We start from the raw sequence: 22,809 nt of genomic DNA, 5'->3' as shown, positions 1-22,809 counted from the left end.
TTATTACAATTCAGTTTACAAAGTTACAAAGCTAAAACAAGTTTAAATTGATTTAATAATTCAAAACTTTGTATCAAATGAAAGGTTTTTCTCCTCTCAGTTTGATAAGCAGCTTAGTGTTGCAGTTAGTTTTTGTTTTTCTCGTTTTTTATGTTGAATAAAATGACTTTAAATCTTGTTTTTGGTCTTAAAAATGATTATTTTATGAATTTGCACTTCATCAGGCAGCAACAGGATCCACAGCTCGTCCTGGCCAAGCACAAAATAACGACGGTTAACCACAGGCCGGAGGCGTGTCTCCTTTTTCCTGAGCTCCTCTTTCAGCCGTGTTATATATGTGGTACAAATTGTGGGTGGCGTTTTGGCGGTTATTTTTGGCCACCGACACGTGGCCCTTAAAGTTGGCCAGCAGAGAGGTGAGCAGTGAGTTGGCCAGGCCATTTAAGCCCACTAACCTTTTAGCCATGTTTTAGGCCGGATCTCGAAGGACAAAACAGCGGCCACAATTTCACTAAAAAGTGTGGCCTCTTTGGATGAGGCAAAGGGAGGGGAATGAAAGCAAATGCAGCAAAATTTGTGCAATTTTATTAATGGAATTTTTATGTTGCAGTTATTCTCTATTCTTCTTTATGCCCTTTTATTTCTTCTTAATTTTTGCCCTTTAAAATTTACCAATTTGTAGCAAGAAAATGAGCAAAAGAGCGAGCAAAAAATGGGCGCATATAAAGAGAGAGTCTCAGGTTGGCATACATTTTAAGCTGAATACAGAAAGCTTTGGTCAAGGGGGGAGAAAGAAATAGAAGGGATGTACGGACGAGCTAACCCACATCAATTTAATTTAAATCCCAAAAACTATTATCATTTTAATCAAATCAAGCCACAGGGCAACAATACCAACTCTAGAGAAGGGGCAATACACGATGGAATAGCGAAAGGACAGCAAAGAAAGTTATAAAGTGTAACCAAAGTTAAAAGTTGACACGACTACGGAAATATCTCTATTTATATTATTAAATAAGAAAATTGAAAAGATAATAGTCATGTTCAGCTTAAAAATTAAATTTAAAAATTATTAACAGGTATATAAAAATAGAATGCAAATTGCGAAAACATACAAAAAATATACACAAAAACATCAAAGAACAACAACTAAAAAATGAATAAGTATGAAATACGAAATAAAATTAAATTGAGAAAAAAAAACATTAATTTTTACATTTGTTGTTAATGTGAAACGGAAATGCATATTGTTTATTGATGAGAAAACTGCCTGACAGAAGAAGCTTATCACACAAATACTTTGAATCGATCGTTTTCGAATCAAATTTTGAAATTATGTAAATTAAAAATTATAATTGTTCAATTAATCAGTCAATCAATCATTTCCTTAGAGTAGTACTAAATAGATTACCATAATATTTTTTTAAGTTTAGTGTTTTTAGTGTCTTACAATACTATCTAGTGGATTGTTTTGAATATCTATTGTTACAAGACTTTTTGACGGCTGACTTTTAACACTTATCAGCTTCGTGCAGAGTACAGGGTATACAACAAAGAAATAAGAAATATAAGCTACAGAGGGCCAAGGAAATGAGAAAGAAGAGCTTAGGGAAAGTCGAGGGAAGAATAACAAACAAGAAGTGACCAAGGAAGCAGACAGAAGGTTCTTGCCAGTGAAAGCATTGACTTTAACTAGGCAGCCAAAGGAGTATATGTGGGGGAGGGGCAGTGGCAAGCACAGGATGACAATGAAGGCGACGGCTCGTTAAAAGCAAACGTCAGGTGAACGCAGAAGGAAACAAATGGAAAGAGAGAGAAAGAATGGGGAGCAGAGTTAGGCGATAGAAAGCAGAAAAAAATACATAACAGTTTTCTTTTTATTATTCTCACTTTTTTGTACTCTCACACCTACTCTTTAAGTTAAACATTTGTCGTGTTGCATGTTCGTGTTGCATTCTTTATGGCGGCTGTTGCTCGTAATGAAGCAGGAAATATGCGTCAGCATCAATATGTAGCCCAAGCAAAAAAAGAGAGCAAAAAGGGTGAGACAAGAGATGAGAAAAGAGGTGAAAATATATTCAAACGAAGCCGGACAAGTCAAAAATAAAAAACCAAAACAGCTAGTCTCCACAGCCGATAGATAAGCGGCGTGTGCATATAAAGATAATACTAGATAAGTGCTAGATAAAGCATGCTTGACTTAGAACAGCAGCAAAAGCCGCTTGGCAGAATCCTATCAACTCTGTATGCACAAGAAATTGATTGCAAATGCGGAGAACAGCAATTGTATCTTTAACTTTAAGTTTGCCTTTACTTTCAAACCTTAAAAAGCACCTGTAAGTAGGCAATATATTTTTTAATTTTGTTATTCAGCACATACTAAAATGCAGATATATTTATGATGGAATATTAGATCAGCTAACATATTTTGTATACCACCAGATTTTTTAACTGGCTGAAATTTAATCATTTTATTATAAATATTCTAGTTTGCAAACTTTTGTTAATATACAGAGACAAATATTTCGGTAAAAAGTTTTATTTCGGTTTTATCCTAACTCTTCCGGTATATGTACCGGTAGGTACCGGTCTAACTAATCAATTTTGAGAAAATTTAAAATGAATTTGATTAAAAGTTGAAACTTGAGATTTAAATTCTTTTATTATCGTAAAACGCATTTTTATCGACCCATTGTATAAATTTGAATGTAGTATTAAGTTAGAGGTAAAACTATGATCAAAATAACACTCCGCATGAACATCGGATAATTTTCAAAGCTTGCAGCTTTCAAAATTTTGTTAAAGGTTCGGTTCGGCGGTTCGAACCATAGAGCAAGACATCAGTTCGGCTCGCGAATTGGTTTAAATACCCCCTGAACCCAAGGTTTGGGTTCGAACCTTGGTTCAATTTCATACAAAAAGTATTTGTATTGTTATAGATTTTTGTCTAAATCTTAAAATAATTTAATTTTTTTTTTTAAGAAATAAAATTTTGATGATAATTTAAATTTATTTGAAAATTTAAATATGACTTATTTTAATCCGATGTCTCAAATAATTGCGTAATATTTAAAAACCATAAAATTTATGTAATTATTTTTTTTCTAACCGAACCTGTTTTTTAGAGTGCAGTTCGGTTTAGGTCGGGTTCGCAAAGTAAATAATTTGAAGGGTTCGGTTCATGATCCGGTTCAGGCTGCTTAAGAACCCGCCTGAACCGGTTCTACGAGGTTCGGCTCAGAACCGGCTCGCAGCCTTGATAATTTTTGGCAAGGTTATGAATGCTTGAAGTTCATCAGACTAAATTGTTCATTTGTAACACGTTATGTTCTTGCTTTTTTACAAAATTATACTACAATTTACAAAACACACTCAGTTAAAGAACAATTATGTATGATAATCTGAATTAAGAAGGAAATAACATTCAACTATTTAAACTGATGGCTGATTGCACATTCCAGATTGATTTTATCCACAGCTTCAATGCTAAACTGAACAAATTAATTAAATTTAATTTGAGACGGAGTAAGTTCAACGCTTAGCAACAAAGGGGAGGAGGCTGGCGATTGAGAAATGGAGGCACATTTAAAGAAATGAATTAACCAGACAAAACAGAATCTAGTCCCCAGGTTGAAATCAGAATGGGAATGGAGGTCCTAGTTGGAGTTGTGTCTCTGGCGCACTTTGCTGAAAGAAAGTTTAATGAGTGCCATAAAATTTGTTGACTCTCTGGGCAGGCAACACGAGCAAAGACAACGACACGAAGGAATGAAAGGAGGAGGAAAGCTAGAGGATGTGAGCAGGAAGAGCAATGCAGGGAAAGGAACTCGGTTTGGAACTGTGGCTATGGTCGTTAGTCTATGGCGCCCATTTGATAATAAATCCTGTCCATGTATACAGACACATAGAACGCACACAAACAAACAAACAGACAGACAGACGGACAGGCGAACAGACATACAGTGAAACCATCCAGCAAGTGCCAGCTTGGACGATTTCTGCCGTTCTTTTTCCTCTCTTTATCCACACACATGCTTTAGCTTTTGTTTATGCACTGCCCAACAATTGTGGCCTTAGAGATGACAACGTGACATCGTGTCACGACTGAGAAGATACAAAAAAATGGAATATACATATGTACCTTTCAATTATGTTTAAAATATTTTCAACTTTTCAAAATCAAATAAGCTATTTTCGCGCCTAGTTTTATTTTATTTCCCTTGTTCCCACATTAATTTCCAAATTTTCTAGTTGGTTAACTGAGACAATGAAAAGCTGCTCTAAGAGTTGTCAATTATTACAGAATAATTTATTTAACGATTAATTAGATTTCACCTTTTTTGCATGCCAAGCTTGTTTGTTTTTAAGATTAAAATTTATTTTGAGACAAATCTAAATTTTTGATTTACATTTAATAAAATTTATTACTAAATAAAATTCCAATACTCGAACAAAAAAATTCAAGATTTCACTGACTGTTTTTATACTCTATATAAATATAATGCAGTGAGCGTAATTAATTTAAGGTGTATTCAAAAATAATATTTATATTAAAATTTGTACTTAAAAGTTATGAAATACAACGAATATTTGAAATTAAAAATAAAAAAAGTTACAGAGTATAATTAAGATATTTTAATTATAGTAATAATAATTCATGTCTTGAATGTCCAAATGTAAAATTTGGCTGCATAAATTTGATTTTTTTCCATTATTCTTTCATTAATTAAATGCCAAAATATTTGCTTTTTAATAATGTTTATTATTTGGAAACAGAGGTTAACATGTATATAATTTTGGCATGTCCATCTCTACCTTTGCACTATCTATACATTTATCTTGGCGTAGTATTCCCCTCTCTTTCTCGCTCAGCTTTTCTGTCTCTATCTTAAAGTGTGTGTCTGTATGTTCTCGTTCAACACTTGGCGGCTTAACCTGGCTGCCTGCATGTATTTTCCATTGGGGAGTTAAGTAGACTTTTGTGTTATAAATTAGGCGTGCCAATGTGCATGAAGTTGTTCCCTTTGCCCTCTTCTTTCTCCATCTTCTCCATGTCTTTCTTGTGACGTTGTCTGCCTTTTGGTTTGCTTCACACGCTCTTCTTCGCTTACCTAATTCTTTCGATTTTTCAGCTGCTTCTTTCTCTCCTTTGCCTCTTTCCTTTCGCCTGCTTAGGGGACACGGTAGTTAGTCTAAATATGCATATGAATATGAAATTAGTCGCATGTGTTCTTGGCTCTGTGTATCCTGCGACCTACGTCCTGCTTTCTCAGTGCTCTCTCCTCTGTCCTTTTGTCCTGTGGCTCCCCTGTATTACATTGAATTGAATTGAATTTTGTATGCCGACAACTTGTCGAGGCGGTTGACTCCTTGTAAAAAGGATTCTCATGCGTTATTTAATGTTTGTACAAGTTGTTAAATGATTCATGATGAATCGTCGAACAAAAGCCTTTCAAAAACGAAACTATCACAAATTATGACAATCTTTCTAATTTGAAAGTAACCTTTATACAATCTATTATGAGAAGAAACATCACTCCTATTTGCGTATAGTTCTTTTACAATTTAATTTAAAATCTTTTGCTTTTAAATATTATGAGATTGATTATATATTATTGATTGATGAAATATCAGTTCACATTATTTTTTATTATTAATAATTATATACTAGCTTTCTTAATTCTTCTCTTTTGACGGCTTTTATAAGTTTCACATGAAGAAAACTTTTTGAATTTCTCCACAACATAAGATAGGCGAATATCAAGGTGAGCCTTTCTGATTTAAAGATCAAACCAAAAGCCTATTTAAATATTTTATAAAGTGGCAAACACTGGAAAAAAAATATTAAAAAACGTATCGAATTTTATTCAACTTTTTGCATATGTCAGACGATGGAAAACACTGTGAGCACGATATTTATGTGTGTGGAGAGGGGCAACCGAGGGGGTAATGGTAATGAGAGGCGTTTCAGCCGCAACATATTTGCATAAAATTCATAACATATGCCCCAGTCTCAGGAAGAAGCTTCTGTGGTTTGCCAAACTCCCCTGCAATACCGAAAGCGGAGTCCTCCCAATAAGTAGGCAACGAATGAACCAAAAGAAACTGAGGGAACCGTTAAAACGAACATATTTACTCTTGTTGCTGTTGTTGTTTGAAAAAAAAAAAAAACAAAATAAAAAAAGAAAACCGAAATCAAAGTAAATAAATAGACATGAGTGAAAGAGAATAAGAAGAAGATGGGAAGAGTGGAAAAGGCAGAAAATTGAAAATGCTTAAGCTCACAAGTTTTTAGTAAAGTTTCTTGTATAAAATTTATGTTGGCAACGAATCGAAAGACACGGGAACAGCTGATTAAACGAATAGATTCGTTTCATATATAATAAAGTGTATGTGCTCAGACTTGATGTCTACACATAATTAATATATAAACATGTGATTAATCTTACAAATTTGAAGATTTTTCCCTTTTCAAAGATAATAATAAAGATAATTCTTTTATTACTTTTCTACTTTTTTAAAATCAACTTTAATTGATTAGGAAATATAATTATAAATGTAATAATTTTTTTTTTTTTGAACCGAATCCTTAATAAACTAAAATTTAAATATTTTACATATCCCTCTAGCATCCTCAAACTAAGACTGATCCTATAATTCTCTCAGCTAAACTTCTTCAGAAATACTGTACTGTACTGAACCTTCTACTTTCCTCTTTCAACTTTCGCACTTAGGGTGCTCTGGCAACGCCTTGACGTATGCAACACAATTTTATTTATGACAAAAAATTTGCTTTTTATTTTTTGAATGAAAAACGTGTTGGTTAAATTAATTTTCTGGTCGCAGGATATTACAAACGACAGCAGACGCACAATGTTGACCCTTTTCCTGTTACACACGGGTCCGAAAGAGACAGCGACAGAAAGTGGGAAAGAAAAAAAGAGAGAAAGAGAAAGAGAGAGAGGGAGAGTGAGCGTGATACAACCACAAATCTGGTGTTGGGATGTTTTTATGCTATTGCTGTTGCTGCTGTTAAAATTTATTTGTCTTATAAATTTTGTTAGCATCTCAACTGAAGAGCCAAAAACAGAGTCAGAGTCAGGCAAACATTTAATTATTTTAATTCTCTGCCAGTTTCTTACTGGACGCCATTCGCATTCACACTGTTTACAAATAGTTTATGCACACAGCTACAACTCAGAACGAATGAATGAAGACGAACAGTCACCAGCAGAAAAAGAGACGAACAAAAAAGCTTGACAAAGTTTTAACTTGTGCTTCTTAGTGCTATTGCCTAATTTATATACTCACTCACTCTTCTACCGTCTGTCTGCCTGTCTCTCTGTATGCTGTGTGAAGCTTTAATGTGCGGCCATTTAATCTAATGCTGCAATAAATTGTCTTTAGTCTGTCAGCTGTGACTTTTTAACTGTTGATTTTGGTATTTTTTGATATTATTTTAAGTTAATATTTAGAATTTGTTTTGACACTTGATCTAAAATTATATATATTAAATGTTAAGTAACATTACTTAATGTATTTGTCTGTGGCTCAGCTTTCCACTCTGTCTTATTGAATATCAGAGCTTAACTCTTTGTCTCTTTGGCAGTGAATCTGAGCATTGCACTTCAAGCCAAGCAGACGCTATTTTGTTGCTAGTGCTCTGTGCTGTGACACTAACAGTGATTACTCTTAGTGTGGTTGTTGTTATTGCTTTTGTTGTAGTTGGATAGTCGTTCAAATAAAAGAGATACGTGGGCAGCGTTACAGCGACGCCAAAGCAAATCTCATAATCCCTGCAAGTCTGACTGTGTGTGTGTGTGTGTGTATATGGGGTGAAGGTGTCGCGTCTTACGCTCTTTCTACTCGTATAATGAGGAGCAGCGCTGTTAGTGTTGTCTCTCTGCAAGTTACATAACTGAGCGTGGCTGATATTCTCTTCTATGTTAAAATATAAAAATGTATATGTGTACTTAAAGCTGTGTACGTTAATGTGCCGATGCACTGAAAATGTTTATTAGTTTTAAGTAAAGATTTAAAGAACTCAACTAATTTGTATATCTTTATTTTGCTCTGCTCTTTCCAGGTACTGCAACTTTAAATTTAACATAACACTTTCACACTGACACACACACACTCAAACACAATACACAAAGCAATATAAAAGACTTGAAAAGTAATCAAAAAAGAGCAACAAACCACAGCAGCGACAACAAGCAAATGAAGCATTTACATTTAAATAAAAGAGAGTCTATTCGTTTTTTAATTTGCTAACTACATAAAATGCAAACAGCATTAACAAAATCAACAACGAACTGAGTTTATAAAACGCACGTGCTCTAAGTGCTTTCCAAACTGTCTCATTGAATGGAAAAGAGAAACAGGAGCAGAGGCAGCGCAGCAGCAGCAACAGAGCAGCGGTAGCAGCATACAGCGAAAATGTTGCGGCCACACATAAGAGCAGGAAACATAATCCAAGCCGAGATCAAAGAAAACAAAAAGAGCAACAAAGCTCTGAGCATACGTCACAGCAAAGAGAGCAAAGATTTGCAAAGAGAGAGAAGAGATCGACAAACTTTTACAAACACTTTCTTCTGTTTATTCCACACACAGGTTTTATTTTCCTCTTGTTGGTGTCTCTGTGTGTGTGTGTTTTTTTTTATTGTTTTGCTTGTTTGAGTGACTGTTGTGCGTAGTGCCAGCGAAACTAATTAAACAAATATTTGTATTAAGCGCGCGTTATGGCCCAACAGCAACAACAACAACACCAGCAGCAACAACATCACCAGCAAGAACAGCAGCTGCAACAGCAACAACAACTACTCCAGTACAATAACAATTTGTACAGCCTGAACTATAAGTAAGTTTTAGAGAAATTGCGTTGCGTTGCGTTTCCAATACCTTTCAATACCAACCCCCCCACTCCACCTCCTCACACCATCCGTATAGTACATGTATGTGTGTTTATGTGTATGTGTGCATGTCAAAAATTTTGTTGATTTTAATAAGGAAGCACATGCAAAAAGCTAAAGTTTCATTTACGCTTAACACATTCCACACTCCATACCGTTTACTCCACCTCCTTGTTGCCATACAATCCACAAGCCGACATTTTGTTTACAGGCTCATCAAACTATGCTTGCGTCTTGTCAGACTGTTGAACTCATTACAGTGCTGTTAAAGTTGAACACCGTAAAATTCTGATGCGACATATTTGTTGAGAAACATTTTAATGAAAATGAACTTATTGTAATATCAACAATCGGTGCACTTAAATATAAATAAATTGTTTTGTTTCATTTTATTAATATTAACTGAAGTTATTCATGCAAAAAGAATCGCAACAGAGTGCATGCCAAACTGTTTACATAGCAGCAACAGCGCAGCGCATGTCAAACTGCTGTCAAGTGACTTAACTCTGTTGTTAAGAGAGAATCGAATGTTGAATTATAAAACACGTTCCATGTTCCACGTCCCACGTCGTGTTTGTTGTTGTTCTTGTTGTTGTTCATGTTGTTGCCTGTCATGTTTGTTTGTTATTAAATTTATAATTGTGTTAACATAACTATTATGACTTGGCAGTCCAAGGAACTCTGTTAATGAATGCTCCTTCCATAAATTTGTTCAAACTATTGCAGCATGGAGGATCCCGAGCGTCGAAAAAGGCGGGAAAGGGAAAAATATGAACGACAACAGGGTATACAGAGTGATGATCGGGAGACTAGTCTATTTGGGGAGCCGCGTCGTTTGACTCCCGGCGAGGAGGATGCGGAAATAACGGCGGCCCTTGGTGAGTTCATTGAAGCCCGGGATCACATGAATTCTTCCACGGTGGGAATCTATCGCCAGCAGCCTAGTGCCTCAAATGCTCGACTGCAGGCGCCTCCAAAGGGGTTTGGTGTAGGCGTCGGTGTCGGCGTCGGCGTCAATAACTCCACCACCTCCCCCGCCTCTGTCTCCGTCTCTGCCTCATCATTATCATCAACATCAGTCTCCTCATCCGCCTCGGTGCCTGGCCAGCTGCCAACGTCACAGCAACAGCAGCAACAACAACAACACTATCAACAACAACAGAGGGCGCCCACCTATCTAAAGCAAGCGGACAATAAACCTCCCTATAATGGACGTGGCGGATATCCTGGCCAGCCCATGAAGAATGACATACCCTCGAGTAGTGGCATGGCCCCGCCTCGTGGTCCGCCCAGATCCACATCCTCGTCGTCGTCATCATCTTCCAGCAACAACAACAACAACTCGTCCAGCGCCACAAACAATGCCACAGCGTCAACGACGTCATCATTATCACCCCTCGGTCCGCCCATCTCCACGCAGATGCCCAATGGCCGCGAGAAATCCTATCTGGGGCCTCCGGCGCCGGCGCTGGCCAACGGCGGACGTTTCGTGCCGCCCGCGGCAAGCGGTAAGCGGACCAGCAGCAACAGCTCAGGACTGCATCCACCGCCGCCAGAGGTAAGTTCCGTTTTTGGACTTGAATTCAATTCGAATATAAAGAAAACTAAATTAAGATTGTCACATAGTGCAAATTTCGTAAGAGTTGCTTAGAGATAACGAGATAACTACGCATCACATTTTAAGAAACGAAAATAATAATGGACAAAAATAAAGAACGCAAAAACTAGAATACTAAAAATTTATAAAAACGCTCCGATTCATTATTTTAATGTCCTCAGTTAAATAAAAGTTATTTTATAGGATAAAGTACAGATAATAATGTCAAATTCAAAAGTAACTCTCAATTAAAATTTATTTGAGATATAAAAGAAATTTCTCTAAGATTCTTAATATTGGGAAGAAGAAGCTCAGATTGAATTTTTATTACTTACATTTGTAATGAACATTTTTATTTCTTTTTCCGAATTCTTTTCAATACAATATATTTAATACTCAAATTACTTTTTTTTTTAACTTTTTTTTACATAATTTTTAAACCTTAATCAAAAGATTAACCAGCTGTAAGAAAAACTGCAAAAGATAAATTACATAGTATATAAATTTTTATTGGGAGTCGAAGAAAGCGCTATCAATTCAACACAACAGAAGTACCCCAAACGTCTTAAATAAATATATAGAATAATCATTTTACTATGATTTTTAATAATTTTTAATGTGCAAAAATAAGTATTATCAGAAATTCGGGGTTAATCTTTATAGATATAATTATAAACATTGTGCTTTATATTCAAATTCATGCTATGATTAACAATTTTCAGTAAAGTTTTTAATTAATAATGTATATTATTTATACTTCATATCCAAAAATATGCCAAAATAAACGCATTGTAAAATAATAGATGAGTTCAACCAGGCCAAGTACACTGAATCCAAGATATAGACCGGCAGTACCGCCCAAGGAAACTGTTTTGTGTTGGACAGTGTAATTATTAACGAAAAATTCATCAATTTACTTACCCAGCAAATCCGTAAAGGAAAATATGACTTGGCGCTTGAATTGATTTTTGGGCCAAAATTTAACAATAACTGAACTTCCCAGACTTCGAAGCAACATTTGAGAACCTTTCATGACCTTAAATTTGTTTTTTAATAAACTAATATTATAGTTATATTATAGAATAAAAATTTACGTTAGCTTTTGTTAATTTTATCACAGAGTCTTGACAATTTTGTTCACATAAACATTGTGGAATGACGATGTCATGATGTCCGTCGTCTTCATAAAATTTCATAAATAGTCCTTAAAAATATATAATTTTTAATGAGTTTAGATGTCATAATCTTCTTAACTGTAACAAAATTTACCAGCATGCTTTGGAAAACAAGTTTTCAATATTTTGTAGGAGCATACGCGTTTAGACTTTGAACCTGAAAATGATTTGGTAAAAGAATTAATCGATATTGATATTGATAAACTTACCTTTGCGATTAGGATAGAAATGTGGTATACATTTACAAATCCTATAGGCCAGATTGAGCCGACACTCTTGGGAACACGAATTCTTTGTATAAAATGGATAATGCACAAGGTTCGTTTCATGAAAAAAGCGACATTTTCTTTGGGAAATCGAACTTGTTCTATAGAAAAGAAAATATACCAATATACAAAAAAAAAAAAATATTTTATAAAACTGAAAATTTTTGATTCGTTATTTTTTTAAAACGAAATTTGTTTTAATATTTATTATTCAATCTTTTTTTTTTAATTTATTTGTAAGATAATGTTTTCATTTAGCTTTCTATTATTGGAAATTATGGTCTGCCAGTCAATAAAAGTAGCTATGTAGTGTAGAGACATTCATTTTAAATGAAAAGTAAATGAAATAAATTCATGTGCTAAATGAGAAAGTTTTAGTTACTTCTCCAAATTTTTCTCAGTTGTTATATGTTCAATTTCCAGTTCGTAAGCCGAGCCCTCTTCCGTGTAACCAAAATTGCTGTCCAATCTCATGACATCGTGAGGCGAGTGTAGATAAGTCTTATAAAATGCAATCAGAAAATTTCCCAAATATTGATTAACTTCTAAAAAGTTGTACTTACATCTATAGCTTTACTTTGAAATCCAATCATAGTGAAACCCGTGTCCTTTTCAAAGAAAGCGCCATGTTTGATAGGAAGCATCATGCTTTCGTTTAATATTTCATTCAGTTTGGGATACTCGCGAAATAACATATAGCGGGCACTGTACTCCAATCCCAGAAACGAATTGCAGATATAGCACAATCCAAATTCCGTAAGGACTTGTGTCACACGGATTTCATAGCTGCCATCCGTACAACGGACTCGTCCTGAGTCGGTATTGTGCGTTGCATCCCACGATAAATTGTATATTAATTCCATATAGTCTTCGGGTTTAATATGCAAATTTCTCAACGTATTATCAACACTTTCATATTCCGGTATATTTTCAAAATTTGTATACGTTGAATTTGCCAAATTTTCAAGAAAGTCCTTCAACTCGTCGCGATCCTTGCCAAAGACATTGTTGGCACTGAAATTTAAAACAAAATTGTTATAAAAAAATGTAATAATAGGTTTTATTACACAAACGTAAACAATTGGAACAAGTATTACACACAATAGGCGCCAAATCGAGAGTCGTTTAAACGTTGCATTGGACATCTAAAATTATAAATATAAATTTAATTTAATTAATTATATATAATTTTGTATGTAAAAAAAGTAATCACACTGTTATGCTGGGCAAGGAAACATTCCATTTATAAGAATTTCGCTCAATTCCAATGTGTGTGCTCTTATATTTGAATCGATTCACAGATGATAAACACGAAACTATGCAGAAATACATAGATACAATCAAAAGGATCAGCCACAATAATCTGTAATTGGTTATAGGGATAAATATTAACATTTAACTTGTAGCTAACAGAGAATACAAATTGTTTTAATTTTTTTCAGTAATTTTTAATACAAATTTTAATTTGTAAACTAATTCTTAAATTTTCGAATTGAATTTCTAATATTTGGAAAAGAAGTAATTTCAATTATTTTCAACACATAATCTAGCTTGAAAAATGTGTATTGATTACCTTTCGAACAAAAGCAGTATACTCTGCACAATGTAACGAAATCCATGAATGCAACAATTGTTCAAATACAAAGCAACAAAATTGAATACCAATCTTGGCCACTTCCAATTTTTGTAGAACTTTTGCGACATGGTTAAAACACTTTGATCAACTAAATAAAAGTGTGCTTTGAATGAAGCCAATAGTTGTCTGAAAGTGAACTGAAATACCGTAGGTTGAAATATAAAAAAGGGTATATTCAGTTTATAAAAGTCATTGCACATTCTTTTTATACATATATAATTTTAAAAAATTAATTGCACTCAAAAAACATTTTTATCCAACGATATTTTGAAAATTATTTACAAATATATTAAAAATATTTAACTTGTCAGCAAAAGGTATTTTATAGTCGAGTTCATTAATTAAATCTGAACCAAAAAAACGCGTGACAAGTTCAACTACAACAATTAAAAGGAAATATGAATAGCAAAAAATACACGAAAAATCCATTTTCACTTTTCATTTACATTATTGAAGGATTGACAAAAAAAAAACAGTAAAAAATATGAATTAAGGTGTACTTAGATTATAGATAGGAATATACTATTATTATGCATTATACTATGTGAGTTTAATATGTGAACGATCGAAGCAAAAAATGTATGTATGTCATTTGTCTAATTGATTTAATTAAAATTGTAATGATTATGGTCGTGATGCGGCAAACTGCTGCCATAATATTTGCATTGCAATTTATGCTGAGTATCTCATTCAAACCAGTGCCGATCGAATACGTATGGGTTTGACGCGGCAACCTCTGAAGCCTAATTGCGTATGCCACAGTGGAACATCGCCTCAGCCGCCATGCCCTGTCGCCAATGACGCCTTGCCGCCGTGGCGCCCATTCAACAGTTGTCGCCGACGCCGCCAAAAGCATCGCCAACGGCGCTAACAGCGATAAAACCGTTGAAAACAGAGAAAAGCTACACGCTGGAAAAGCAGGATTCGTGGTAAGTGTGACCAGATTACAAAAAAAAAAAAAACATTTCTACCACACGCTTGATAAAAATAAAACTAAATTTTGTTGTTGTTTTTTCATTATTGAAATTAAACATTTTTGTCTTGCACTCTTTATTTAAAAGATAACAATAATGTATTAAAAACTTGTAAATAATTGAAATTTGATTTTTTAGACCCCGTACTTAAAAAAAGTACAGGAGTCTATTGGGTTTGTTTTAACGAATATGTGCGTAACACGCAGAAGGAAGCGTGGCAGAGTATAAAGTATTATTCTTGATCAGCATTAATAGCCGAGTCGATATAGCAATGTCCGTCTGTCTGACCGTCTGTATGAATGCCTAGATCTCAGAGACTATAAGAGCTAGAGACAATAAACCAATTCGGTCACGCACCCCAAATCGAAAAAAAAAATGCATATCCAAATTATAAGAACAATTTAAAATCTAGTGACATTAAACTTGGTATGTAGACTCCTCTAAATTGCAGGCAGATCAAGTTTGTTTCTTTTTTGAATCGGACCACTGTATCATTTAGCGCCCATAGAAACAATCGGTCGAAAATCAAGTTTTAGTATGAAAAACTTTTTTGTTTTATGAGATATCGTAGCCAAACTGATTGAATATGCATAAAACTTGGTTTTATTTAGCCTGTCCTAAGTTTGTTTAAATCGGACCACTATATCATATAGCTGTCATAGGACCGATCGGGCGAAATCAAGTCTTAGTATGAAAATCTTTCATGTTTTATGAGCCATCGTAACCAATCTGATAGAATACGCATTTAAGTTAACTAAACATTTTTAAATTTTTTCCATTATTAGCTTTTGCCATAGTAAGTACGGGGTCTCCGATAGTCGAGTATGCTCGACTGTAGCACCGGCCCATTAGTTTTTATTAGTTTTTTATTGACATTTTAGTTTTAAGATTTTTTTACATACTCACGAATATTATATTAAAATTGATCTCGCTTTTGCAGTCTCGAAAACGATCTGGAACTCTCTGATTCGGATGATGAGCGCAAAAAGGATGGGTAAGTTTTATTTGCTTACAGTTTGACAAGCATATGTTAATTAACTCTGTATCTTTCTCTGTTATCTGCAGTCGATCGGCGGGGAACAGTAGCAACAGCTCCGAATCCGATTCCAGTGAATCTGGCAGCGAGGCGAGCAGCAAAGGAGACTTGCAACAGCAACAGCAACAGCAGCAACAGGCGCAGCAGCAGCAAGAGCTGTTGCAACAAAAACTGCAACATCAACAACAACAGTTGCTGCTGCAACAACAACAACAACAACGACAACTGGCATCAAGTGCAAATGGCAGCAAGAAAAAGTACAGTCAAACAATCATTGCCAGTGGCCCAAATACCATAAGTGGTTTATTGACCTCCAGTGGTTTGGGTGGTGCCTCAACTGCTGCCGTTAACGCTGCCGGCAATGCGATTATTGGTGGAGCAGGAGGAGGAGGAGGAGGAGGTGGAGGTGGAGGTGGTGGTTGTGGTTCAAGCAGTTCTGGCATTGGCACAATGAGCAGCTCCAGTTCATCAAATAAAACTCCATCGCCGACTGACAGCAATCGCTGGACATTGAGTCGCTTCTTTCCCAAGCCGGCAAATCAAACGACAACGGAGAGTGTCTCGCCGGGCGTGGCCAATGCCATGGGCAATGTGAGCATGAAGGTGCCTGGAATATTGCCAGGAGGAGCACAAATCATACCCGAGTCCATAGAGGTAACCACAGCCATTGTTAAAAACGAGAAAATGCACGACGATGTGCGACAACTGGACGACGAGGATGATGAGGATAACATTGAGCAGCAACAAGTGCAACAACAACAACAACGCTATGGTGTTGGCCTCAGTGTCACGGTGAAAAAAGAAGCCTTGGAACAGGATCAACAATTGGGCGCCGCCCTGTCAAAAAACCAAATCAAACGCGAGTCACGTCTATCGGATACGGGCAGCAGCGGCAGCATCAGCAACAGCGGCAGCATCAGCAACAGCGGCGGCAGCAGCAGCAGCGACAGCGCCGGCGGCAGCAGCGAAGTGTTGCCACTGCCAGGACCAGGAGAAACGCTGCAATTGCCAGGTGTGCCCGCAGCAATCACAAGTGTAATGCGTGTGCCGCCAACAACACAACACAAAGTGCCGCCCAATAGTGTGACCCTGACACCAATTGGTCCATTGCCGGCGTCGCCGAAGCAGCGACAGAAGCGTTCACGCAAAAAGAAAGTATCGGCGGCAATGGCGCCAGCATTGGACTCGAGCGATGAGGACGAGCCCGCGAGCAACATCAGCAAAAAGCATGCTCTCGATTTGTCAGCAGCAGCAACAGTTGCTGCGACAGCACTGCCTGTTGCTGCTGCGGCGGCTTCGCTGCCTGCCATCAAAAAGGGGCGTGGCAGGCCGAGAAAACAAGCACAGCAGCAACAAAGCGGCAACTTGAGCAGCGCCTCCGCCAGCAGCTCACAGGCAAAGGGACCAACGTTGACGGCGGCCAAAAAGCCGTTGGCCAAGTCAACAACAACAAACACAACAGCGGCGGCAACAACACCAACAACAGTCGCTGCCGTGAGTCGCAAGCGTGAGCATTCGAGTCACAGCAGCAGCAATGGCAACACGCCCACCAAAAAGTCGCATGCAGCAACAACAGCAGTTGCAGCAGCAACAACATTACTGCCGCCGCCTGTCTCAGCAATAGAGAGCAGCGATGATGACAGCAGTAGCAGCAGTTGTAGCAGCACGAAGTCTAGCAACAGCAGCAGCGGCAGCGATACAGAAACAGCAGCAACAGCTGCAACAACATCAACAGCAGTGGCAACTGTAGCTGCTGCAACAGCCACACATAATAATCCTGCCAAGAAACGTATTGTCAAGATCAATAAACTCGGCAGCAGCAACAGCAACAGTAGCAAGGCCAAGCAACGCTACAGTGCCGCCAGCAGCAGCAACAGCAGCAGCAGCAGCGAAACAGAGGAGCAACAGCAGCAGCAGCAACAGCAGAAACAACAGCAGCAATTATTGCTGCTACAACAACAGCAGCAGCAGCAGCAGCAACAACAACAACAACAACAACAACTGCAGCAAAAGCAGCAAGCATTTGCATTGCAGCCACACAAGCAAACGAACGCACAGCAACAACATGCACTACAACAACCACTGCATCAACCGCAACAACCACAGCAACTTAACAACAACAACAACAGCAACAGTCAGCGTTTGAGCAGCAGCGATTGCAGCAGTTCAGCGAGCAGCGGCAGCAGCAGCAACAGCAGCAGCAGCGGCAGCAGCAGCGACGAAGATGATCCACATCGTGGCAGTGGCAAGCGTAAAAGTGATAAGAAGAAGATATGCACATTGACGCGCATCTTTAATCCCAAAGAAGGTGGTGCCAAAAAGCAAGGACAAGTTGTTATAATCGATCAATCCGAGGAACAACAACAGCAACAGCTGCAACAACAACAGCAACAGCAGCTGCAGCAGCAACAACAACAGCAGCCGGCGGCAAAGGCGCGTGCCACGCCCATACAGGTATTGGGCGCCAATTTGGCATCCCCGGCGCGTACAACAACCCCGCATCTCACCTCCCTCATTTGCAAAATATCGCTAACAAAATTGGCGCGTGTGTTGCCCGAATGGTATAAAAATAGTTATCGATTTCATGCAACAACAACAGCAGCAGCAGCCACAGAGCAACAGCACCAACAACTGCAGGAGCGAAAGACACTACAGAATGGACATTTGAGCAGTCGATCCGCGGAAGGAGCACGCACTCCAAAGGATCTACAAGCTTATACACCAAATGGTTATGTTGCTGCTGTCGGCGCAAACCAATTGCTTGTTGCTGGCGTTAAATTTGAACATGGCGTTAAACCGGAGCCGGAGCTGGATGCCGGCTACGAGTCCAAATATAAACCGACCAACAACAACAACAATAACAGCAGCAATAGCAACAACAACAACAATAGTGTTAAACATGAATTTATGCTGAAACAAGAGTTGCCAGCAACGGGAAGAAGACGTAAACGCAGCTCCAGCTCCAGTTCAAGTCCGTACAAAGAGAAGAAACGAAAAAAGGAGAAAGCCGATCAGCATAGCAAGGAGCTGTTGCCGGTGCCAGTGTTGTTGCCCGCCAACAATCACGAGCGATTATCCCGCGACAAGCTCGAGTTGTTGCAACAGGAGACGTCAAATGCCAACGGCAGCCCCAACAAGTTGTCACGACAACAGCAGCAACAACAACAACAACAACAGCAGCAGCAGCAATCACAACAGCAACAACAGTTGCAGCCGCAGCAACAAGCGTCACATCCCACAGCCGCTGCAACCGTTGCTGCTATGCAAACGACTGCGCTGCCCGCACAACTGCCAATCACCTGCAGCGAAGCGGTGCAAACGACACCACCACCTGCCGCACCACCGCCAGTGCCACGCCTCATTTATCGCTCCCACTTTGACAACCAGGAGGAGGAGCACACCAACAATGACTTCGGGTAAGTTCACATAACATTAGCCATAACAGTGGCACAATAGCACACTGAATGCAAGCGTAACAATTGATGTTAACAGAGATATTTGTTTAACAGCGGATAATAGAGAGAAGAGTTTTTCAGAAGAGAAATGTTAAGTGAGCAAACTGACTAAAACATTTGATACTTGAAATGTTCAGAATATGTAAATATGTAAAAATACAAAAATTATATTTATATTCTATATAAACAAAGAAGAAATTGGTGTGACATTTTTAAATAGTTATTTTACAATATTTTCATTAACTAAATAAAGGGTATCAGAACATTTCCATTAAATGATCATTTTTGTTAATTTAGAAAGTATCTTAAATATCAAATGAAATCAAAACTAATTCTCTCAAAATTGAAAATTATGCAGAGAATTAATCGAAATAATATACAAAATTTGCCAGCAATTTAATAAATTAACAGACATTCGGATAAGAGTCAAGTGAAAAGAGGAACAAACAACAATTATGTTAAGTTTACATTCGTATTTTTTGCGACTTACGACGTTAAATAATTCATTTATTTCCGTTTAAGGAGTTTACAGTATTGAAAAGTAACAAAACAAAGATGTTAACTTTACCTCTGTTCTGTAAAGCATTGTGGACATTAACAGAGTAAGCTTTTACAGTCACTGAAACATAGAAATACTGATTACTACTGGGTAAATGCAATGGAGATGATAAATTAAAAGCGTAAGACGATACGGCTGTTAAGCTTCTGTTAGCTATTGATGCCATTAACAGAGAATGCAATAACAGGACAGTGCTAGAGATGCATGGCTGGAGATTCTGTTAACTCCTTCCAACACTGTTCATTATTAAAATGTTTTTTTTTTCTTTTTGTATTCATAACGATGTCATTTGATTTGCGCAGGAAAACCGATCTTTTGCTGCAGGAGGCAATTAAAAAAAAGCGTGCGGCGGACTCGGAACGTGATTCCTTCAAACAGATGACGCTGTATCTGGAGGCAATTGTTTACTTTCTGTTAACTGCCGATGCCATGGAACGCTGCAACAGTGAGGCCACCTGGACCATGTACAAGGATACACTATCGTTAATTAAGTAAGTCTATATTTTTATTAATTTAAATTACAAAATGTAATAAATTAAAAAAAAAAAAAAATATTTTATAGATACATTTCCTCAAAGAATCGACCCTATCAGCAAGCAACAAATGGCAAACACGAATCGCACAATATTGTGGGCATACTCAGGTGAGTAGTAATTTAATAAATATGGACTAATTTAATTAATAAACATTTAAATTTCGATTTATATATAGTTTGCGGTGCCAATCGTTGATATCCCTTAAGCTTTACAAACTGCGACGTGCCAATTGTCGCGCCATCATTGCCAGTTGCTCGGAATTCTTTCGATCTGGCAGGGGGGACATTTTAAATGGCAATACGCCATCCTCCATATCACCATCGAACTCAGTGGGCTCACAGGTAAAACTCTTTACTATTTATAAATAACAAGTATTTATACATATAAATTAATTAATATTAATTACTTTTTTTTAGGGCTCCGGTTCGAATACGCCACCTGGCAAAATAGTGCCTCAAGATATACACAATCAGCTGTGCAAGCAGAATGAGTATCTCACCTATGTGAACAGCTCTCATGAGCTGTGGGATCAAGCCGACCGATTGGTGCGCTCCGGCAATCATATAGGTAAGATTAAAAAATATAATAGATATGCAAATGTATTTTACAAAACCTCTGACAATTTTCGGTATTTCCTGAAACTGTTTACACTAATTAAATTCATATTTAAAATTCATTTCTGAAGTGTAAAAAAACTAAAGGAAGCCTGAACATTTTCTAGAGATTTGTAAAATTCAGTTGGTGTTTGTGTTTAATATAATTCTAATGCTGTGATTATTTTTTGCAGACTTTATTCGCAAATTGGATCATGAGAATGGACCACTGACGCTGCATAGCACCATGCATGAGGTGTTCCGATATGTGCAGGCGGGTCTCAAGACCCTACGCGATGCTGTCTCCTATCCACAATCACAGTAGCTATACCTAGAACAACGAGTTCAACAACTGAAACAACAACAACAACAAAAACAACATCATCAGCATCACCACCAAACGTGTCTAAATGAAAGTCAGGCCAAATTAGCAACTATTATTATAAATATTACGAGAAGTTTAGTTGTTTAGTTTAGAAAAACCTTCCACAAGAGCAGCATCAACAGCATCAACCGCAACAACAACAACAATGTTTGTTTTTAATTAACTGCTTAGCTATTTTTTATTATTAATTTTATTATTATTATTAATATAAACATATATAAACATGATGCACACCATTTACTTATTTTCCTTATGCTCAATTGTCAATTGGTTACTTTATTTGCGTAGGCAATTTAAGCTTTATATTTATGCCTAGTTTTAATTGATATTAAATACACATATTTTTTATCTATATGTTTGCTAGATTGTAAGTAAATAATCCCCCTCTACCTGCCGCCCCTTACAATTTTAGTTGAATTTTGTTTTTGTTTATATTACACAAAAGAATAATGGCTTTTTAATGTTTAAGTTAGTTAAATCTCTTTTTTATCGTTTTGCACATTTATCATATTCTCGCTGGCCAAATTGTTAATGCGCCTCAAAAACAGAAAACAAAAGAAAAAACCATAAATTTTGCATGTACATATATAAGGAGAAAAAAAAACAAAGAAATACAAACTCTAATACATTTATAGTGAGTATAAAGTAATATTGCGTCAAAACTTGATATAAGTTATGGGTTTTTTTATTTAAATGCAAATTTAAAATAATGAGTTAACAAACTGCAACATCAACAACAACTACAAAGAGCAAAACACTATTTTACATAGTTTTTATTATTACAATTAATTATGTTTATTATAATATTATTGATTTTAAAAGTAATTTTTAAAAGGATCGAAAGAGAAAAAAAGCAATCACGTTTTTAGAACAAACAAATTCATGAAAATATAATATATATATAATATATTTAAAATATATCGCATATATTTGCAAATATTTGTATTTTATTGTTTTATTTAGTTAAATTCAATTTTTGGTGCCTCGACAGCGATGACAACACACAACAACAAGAAAACAGACGCAACAAAAACTAATAGTGCATTAGTAGATTTTAAACGAGTTCAAACTTAAAATGGAATTCTTAAATTACGCAGCAATTTAATCAATGATCAATAGACTTGCCTCCCTTTTTTCCTGAACACTGTACATATAGTCAACATATACATATGCATATATACGTATATTTTTAATATGCCAAAAAGCAAAGCGAAGAATCAAGTTATAGTCCTTAAGCAACAAAACGAGATTCGTAACAAAAATCTTTGAAAACAAAAATATTAAAATTCAAATGCAATAAACTAATATTTAAGTCCGTTGAATTTACTGAATAAAATGGGCAGCACTGTTGTGCCGATCACAATTGGCAGCACTTTTTCGGAGTAGGCAATGCGAAACATAAAAATCAAAGCGATATGAATGAAACAAAAATGAGAAAACTACAAAATGGTAAACAAAAAAGCAAAAAAAAGTAATATTATTATACTTATAGTAAAAAAAACAATATGTGGTTCTGGGGAAACAAAGCATTAACTTTCAAAAATGAAAAGAAAACAACCTAACGTTTAATCGTAGTCAAATTTTAAGTTATATTCACACATTAAAAAAGAAGACAAGTTTAACTAGCTTTCGGCAAGCCGAATTTAATATACTCTGGCGGACTATACAAATACTTGATATGAAGT

At 36.4% G+C, this 22,809-nt stretch overlaps 1 protein-coding gene across 1 annotated transcript; it reads left to right on the top strand.

Annotated features, from left to right (window-relative positions):
* The first annotated feature begins 8,086 nt into the window (after positions 1–8,086).
* LOC117779894 (AF4/FMR2 family member lilli) lies at positions 8,087–21,773 on the top strand. Its single transcript, XM_034616237.1, has 10 exons — positions 8,087–8,860; positions 9,639–10,548; positions 14,391–14,515; positions 15,501–15,554; positions 15,626–19,012; positions 19,913–20,101; positions 20,173–20,253; positions 20,322–20,487; positions 20,563–20,713; positions 20,934–21,773. Exons 1-10 carry the CDS (start codon positions 8,742–8,744, stop codon positions 21,062–21,064), a joined length of 5,313 nt encoding a protein of 1,770 aa, XP_034472128.1. The 5' UTR covers positions 8,087–8,741; the 3' UTR covers positions 21,065–21,773.
* The last annotated feature ends 1,036 nt before the right edge of the window (positions 21,774–22,809 follow it).

Source organism: Drosophila innubila (genome assembly GCF_004354385.1).
Source record: "Drosophila innubila isolate TH190305 chromosome 2L unlocalized genomic scaffold, UK_Dinn_1.0 4_B_2L, whole genome shotgun sequence".
In the NCBI taxonomy this organism is placed as follows: Eukaryota; Metazoa; Arthropoda; class Insecta; order Diptera; family Drosophilidae; genus Drosophila; species Drosophila innubila.
Note: the sequence above shows the minus strand (reverse complement) of the source record. Positions and strands in the feature narration are given on the sequence as shown.

What these genes read in the sequence shown, in the direction of transcription:
- LOC117779894 (XM_034616237.1), top strand. Translation starts at nt 8,742, where the DNA reads ATGGCCCAACAGCAACAACAACAACACCAGCAGCAACAACATCACCAG. An exon ending in TTGTACAGCCTGAACTATAA is followed by an intron (nt 8,861 to 9,638) that starts GTAAGTTTTAGA and finishes AAACTATTGCAG; the next exon opens with CATGGAGGATCCCGAGCGTC. An exon ending in CTGGAAAAGCAGGATTCGTG is followed by an intron (nt 14,516 to 15,500) that starts GTAAGTGTGACC and finishes TCGCTTTTGCAG; the next exon opens with TCTCGAAAACGATCTGGAAC.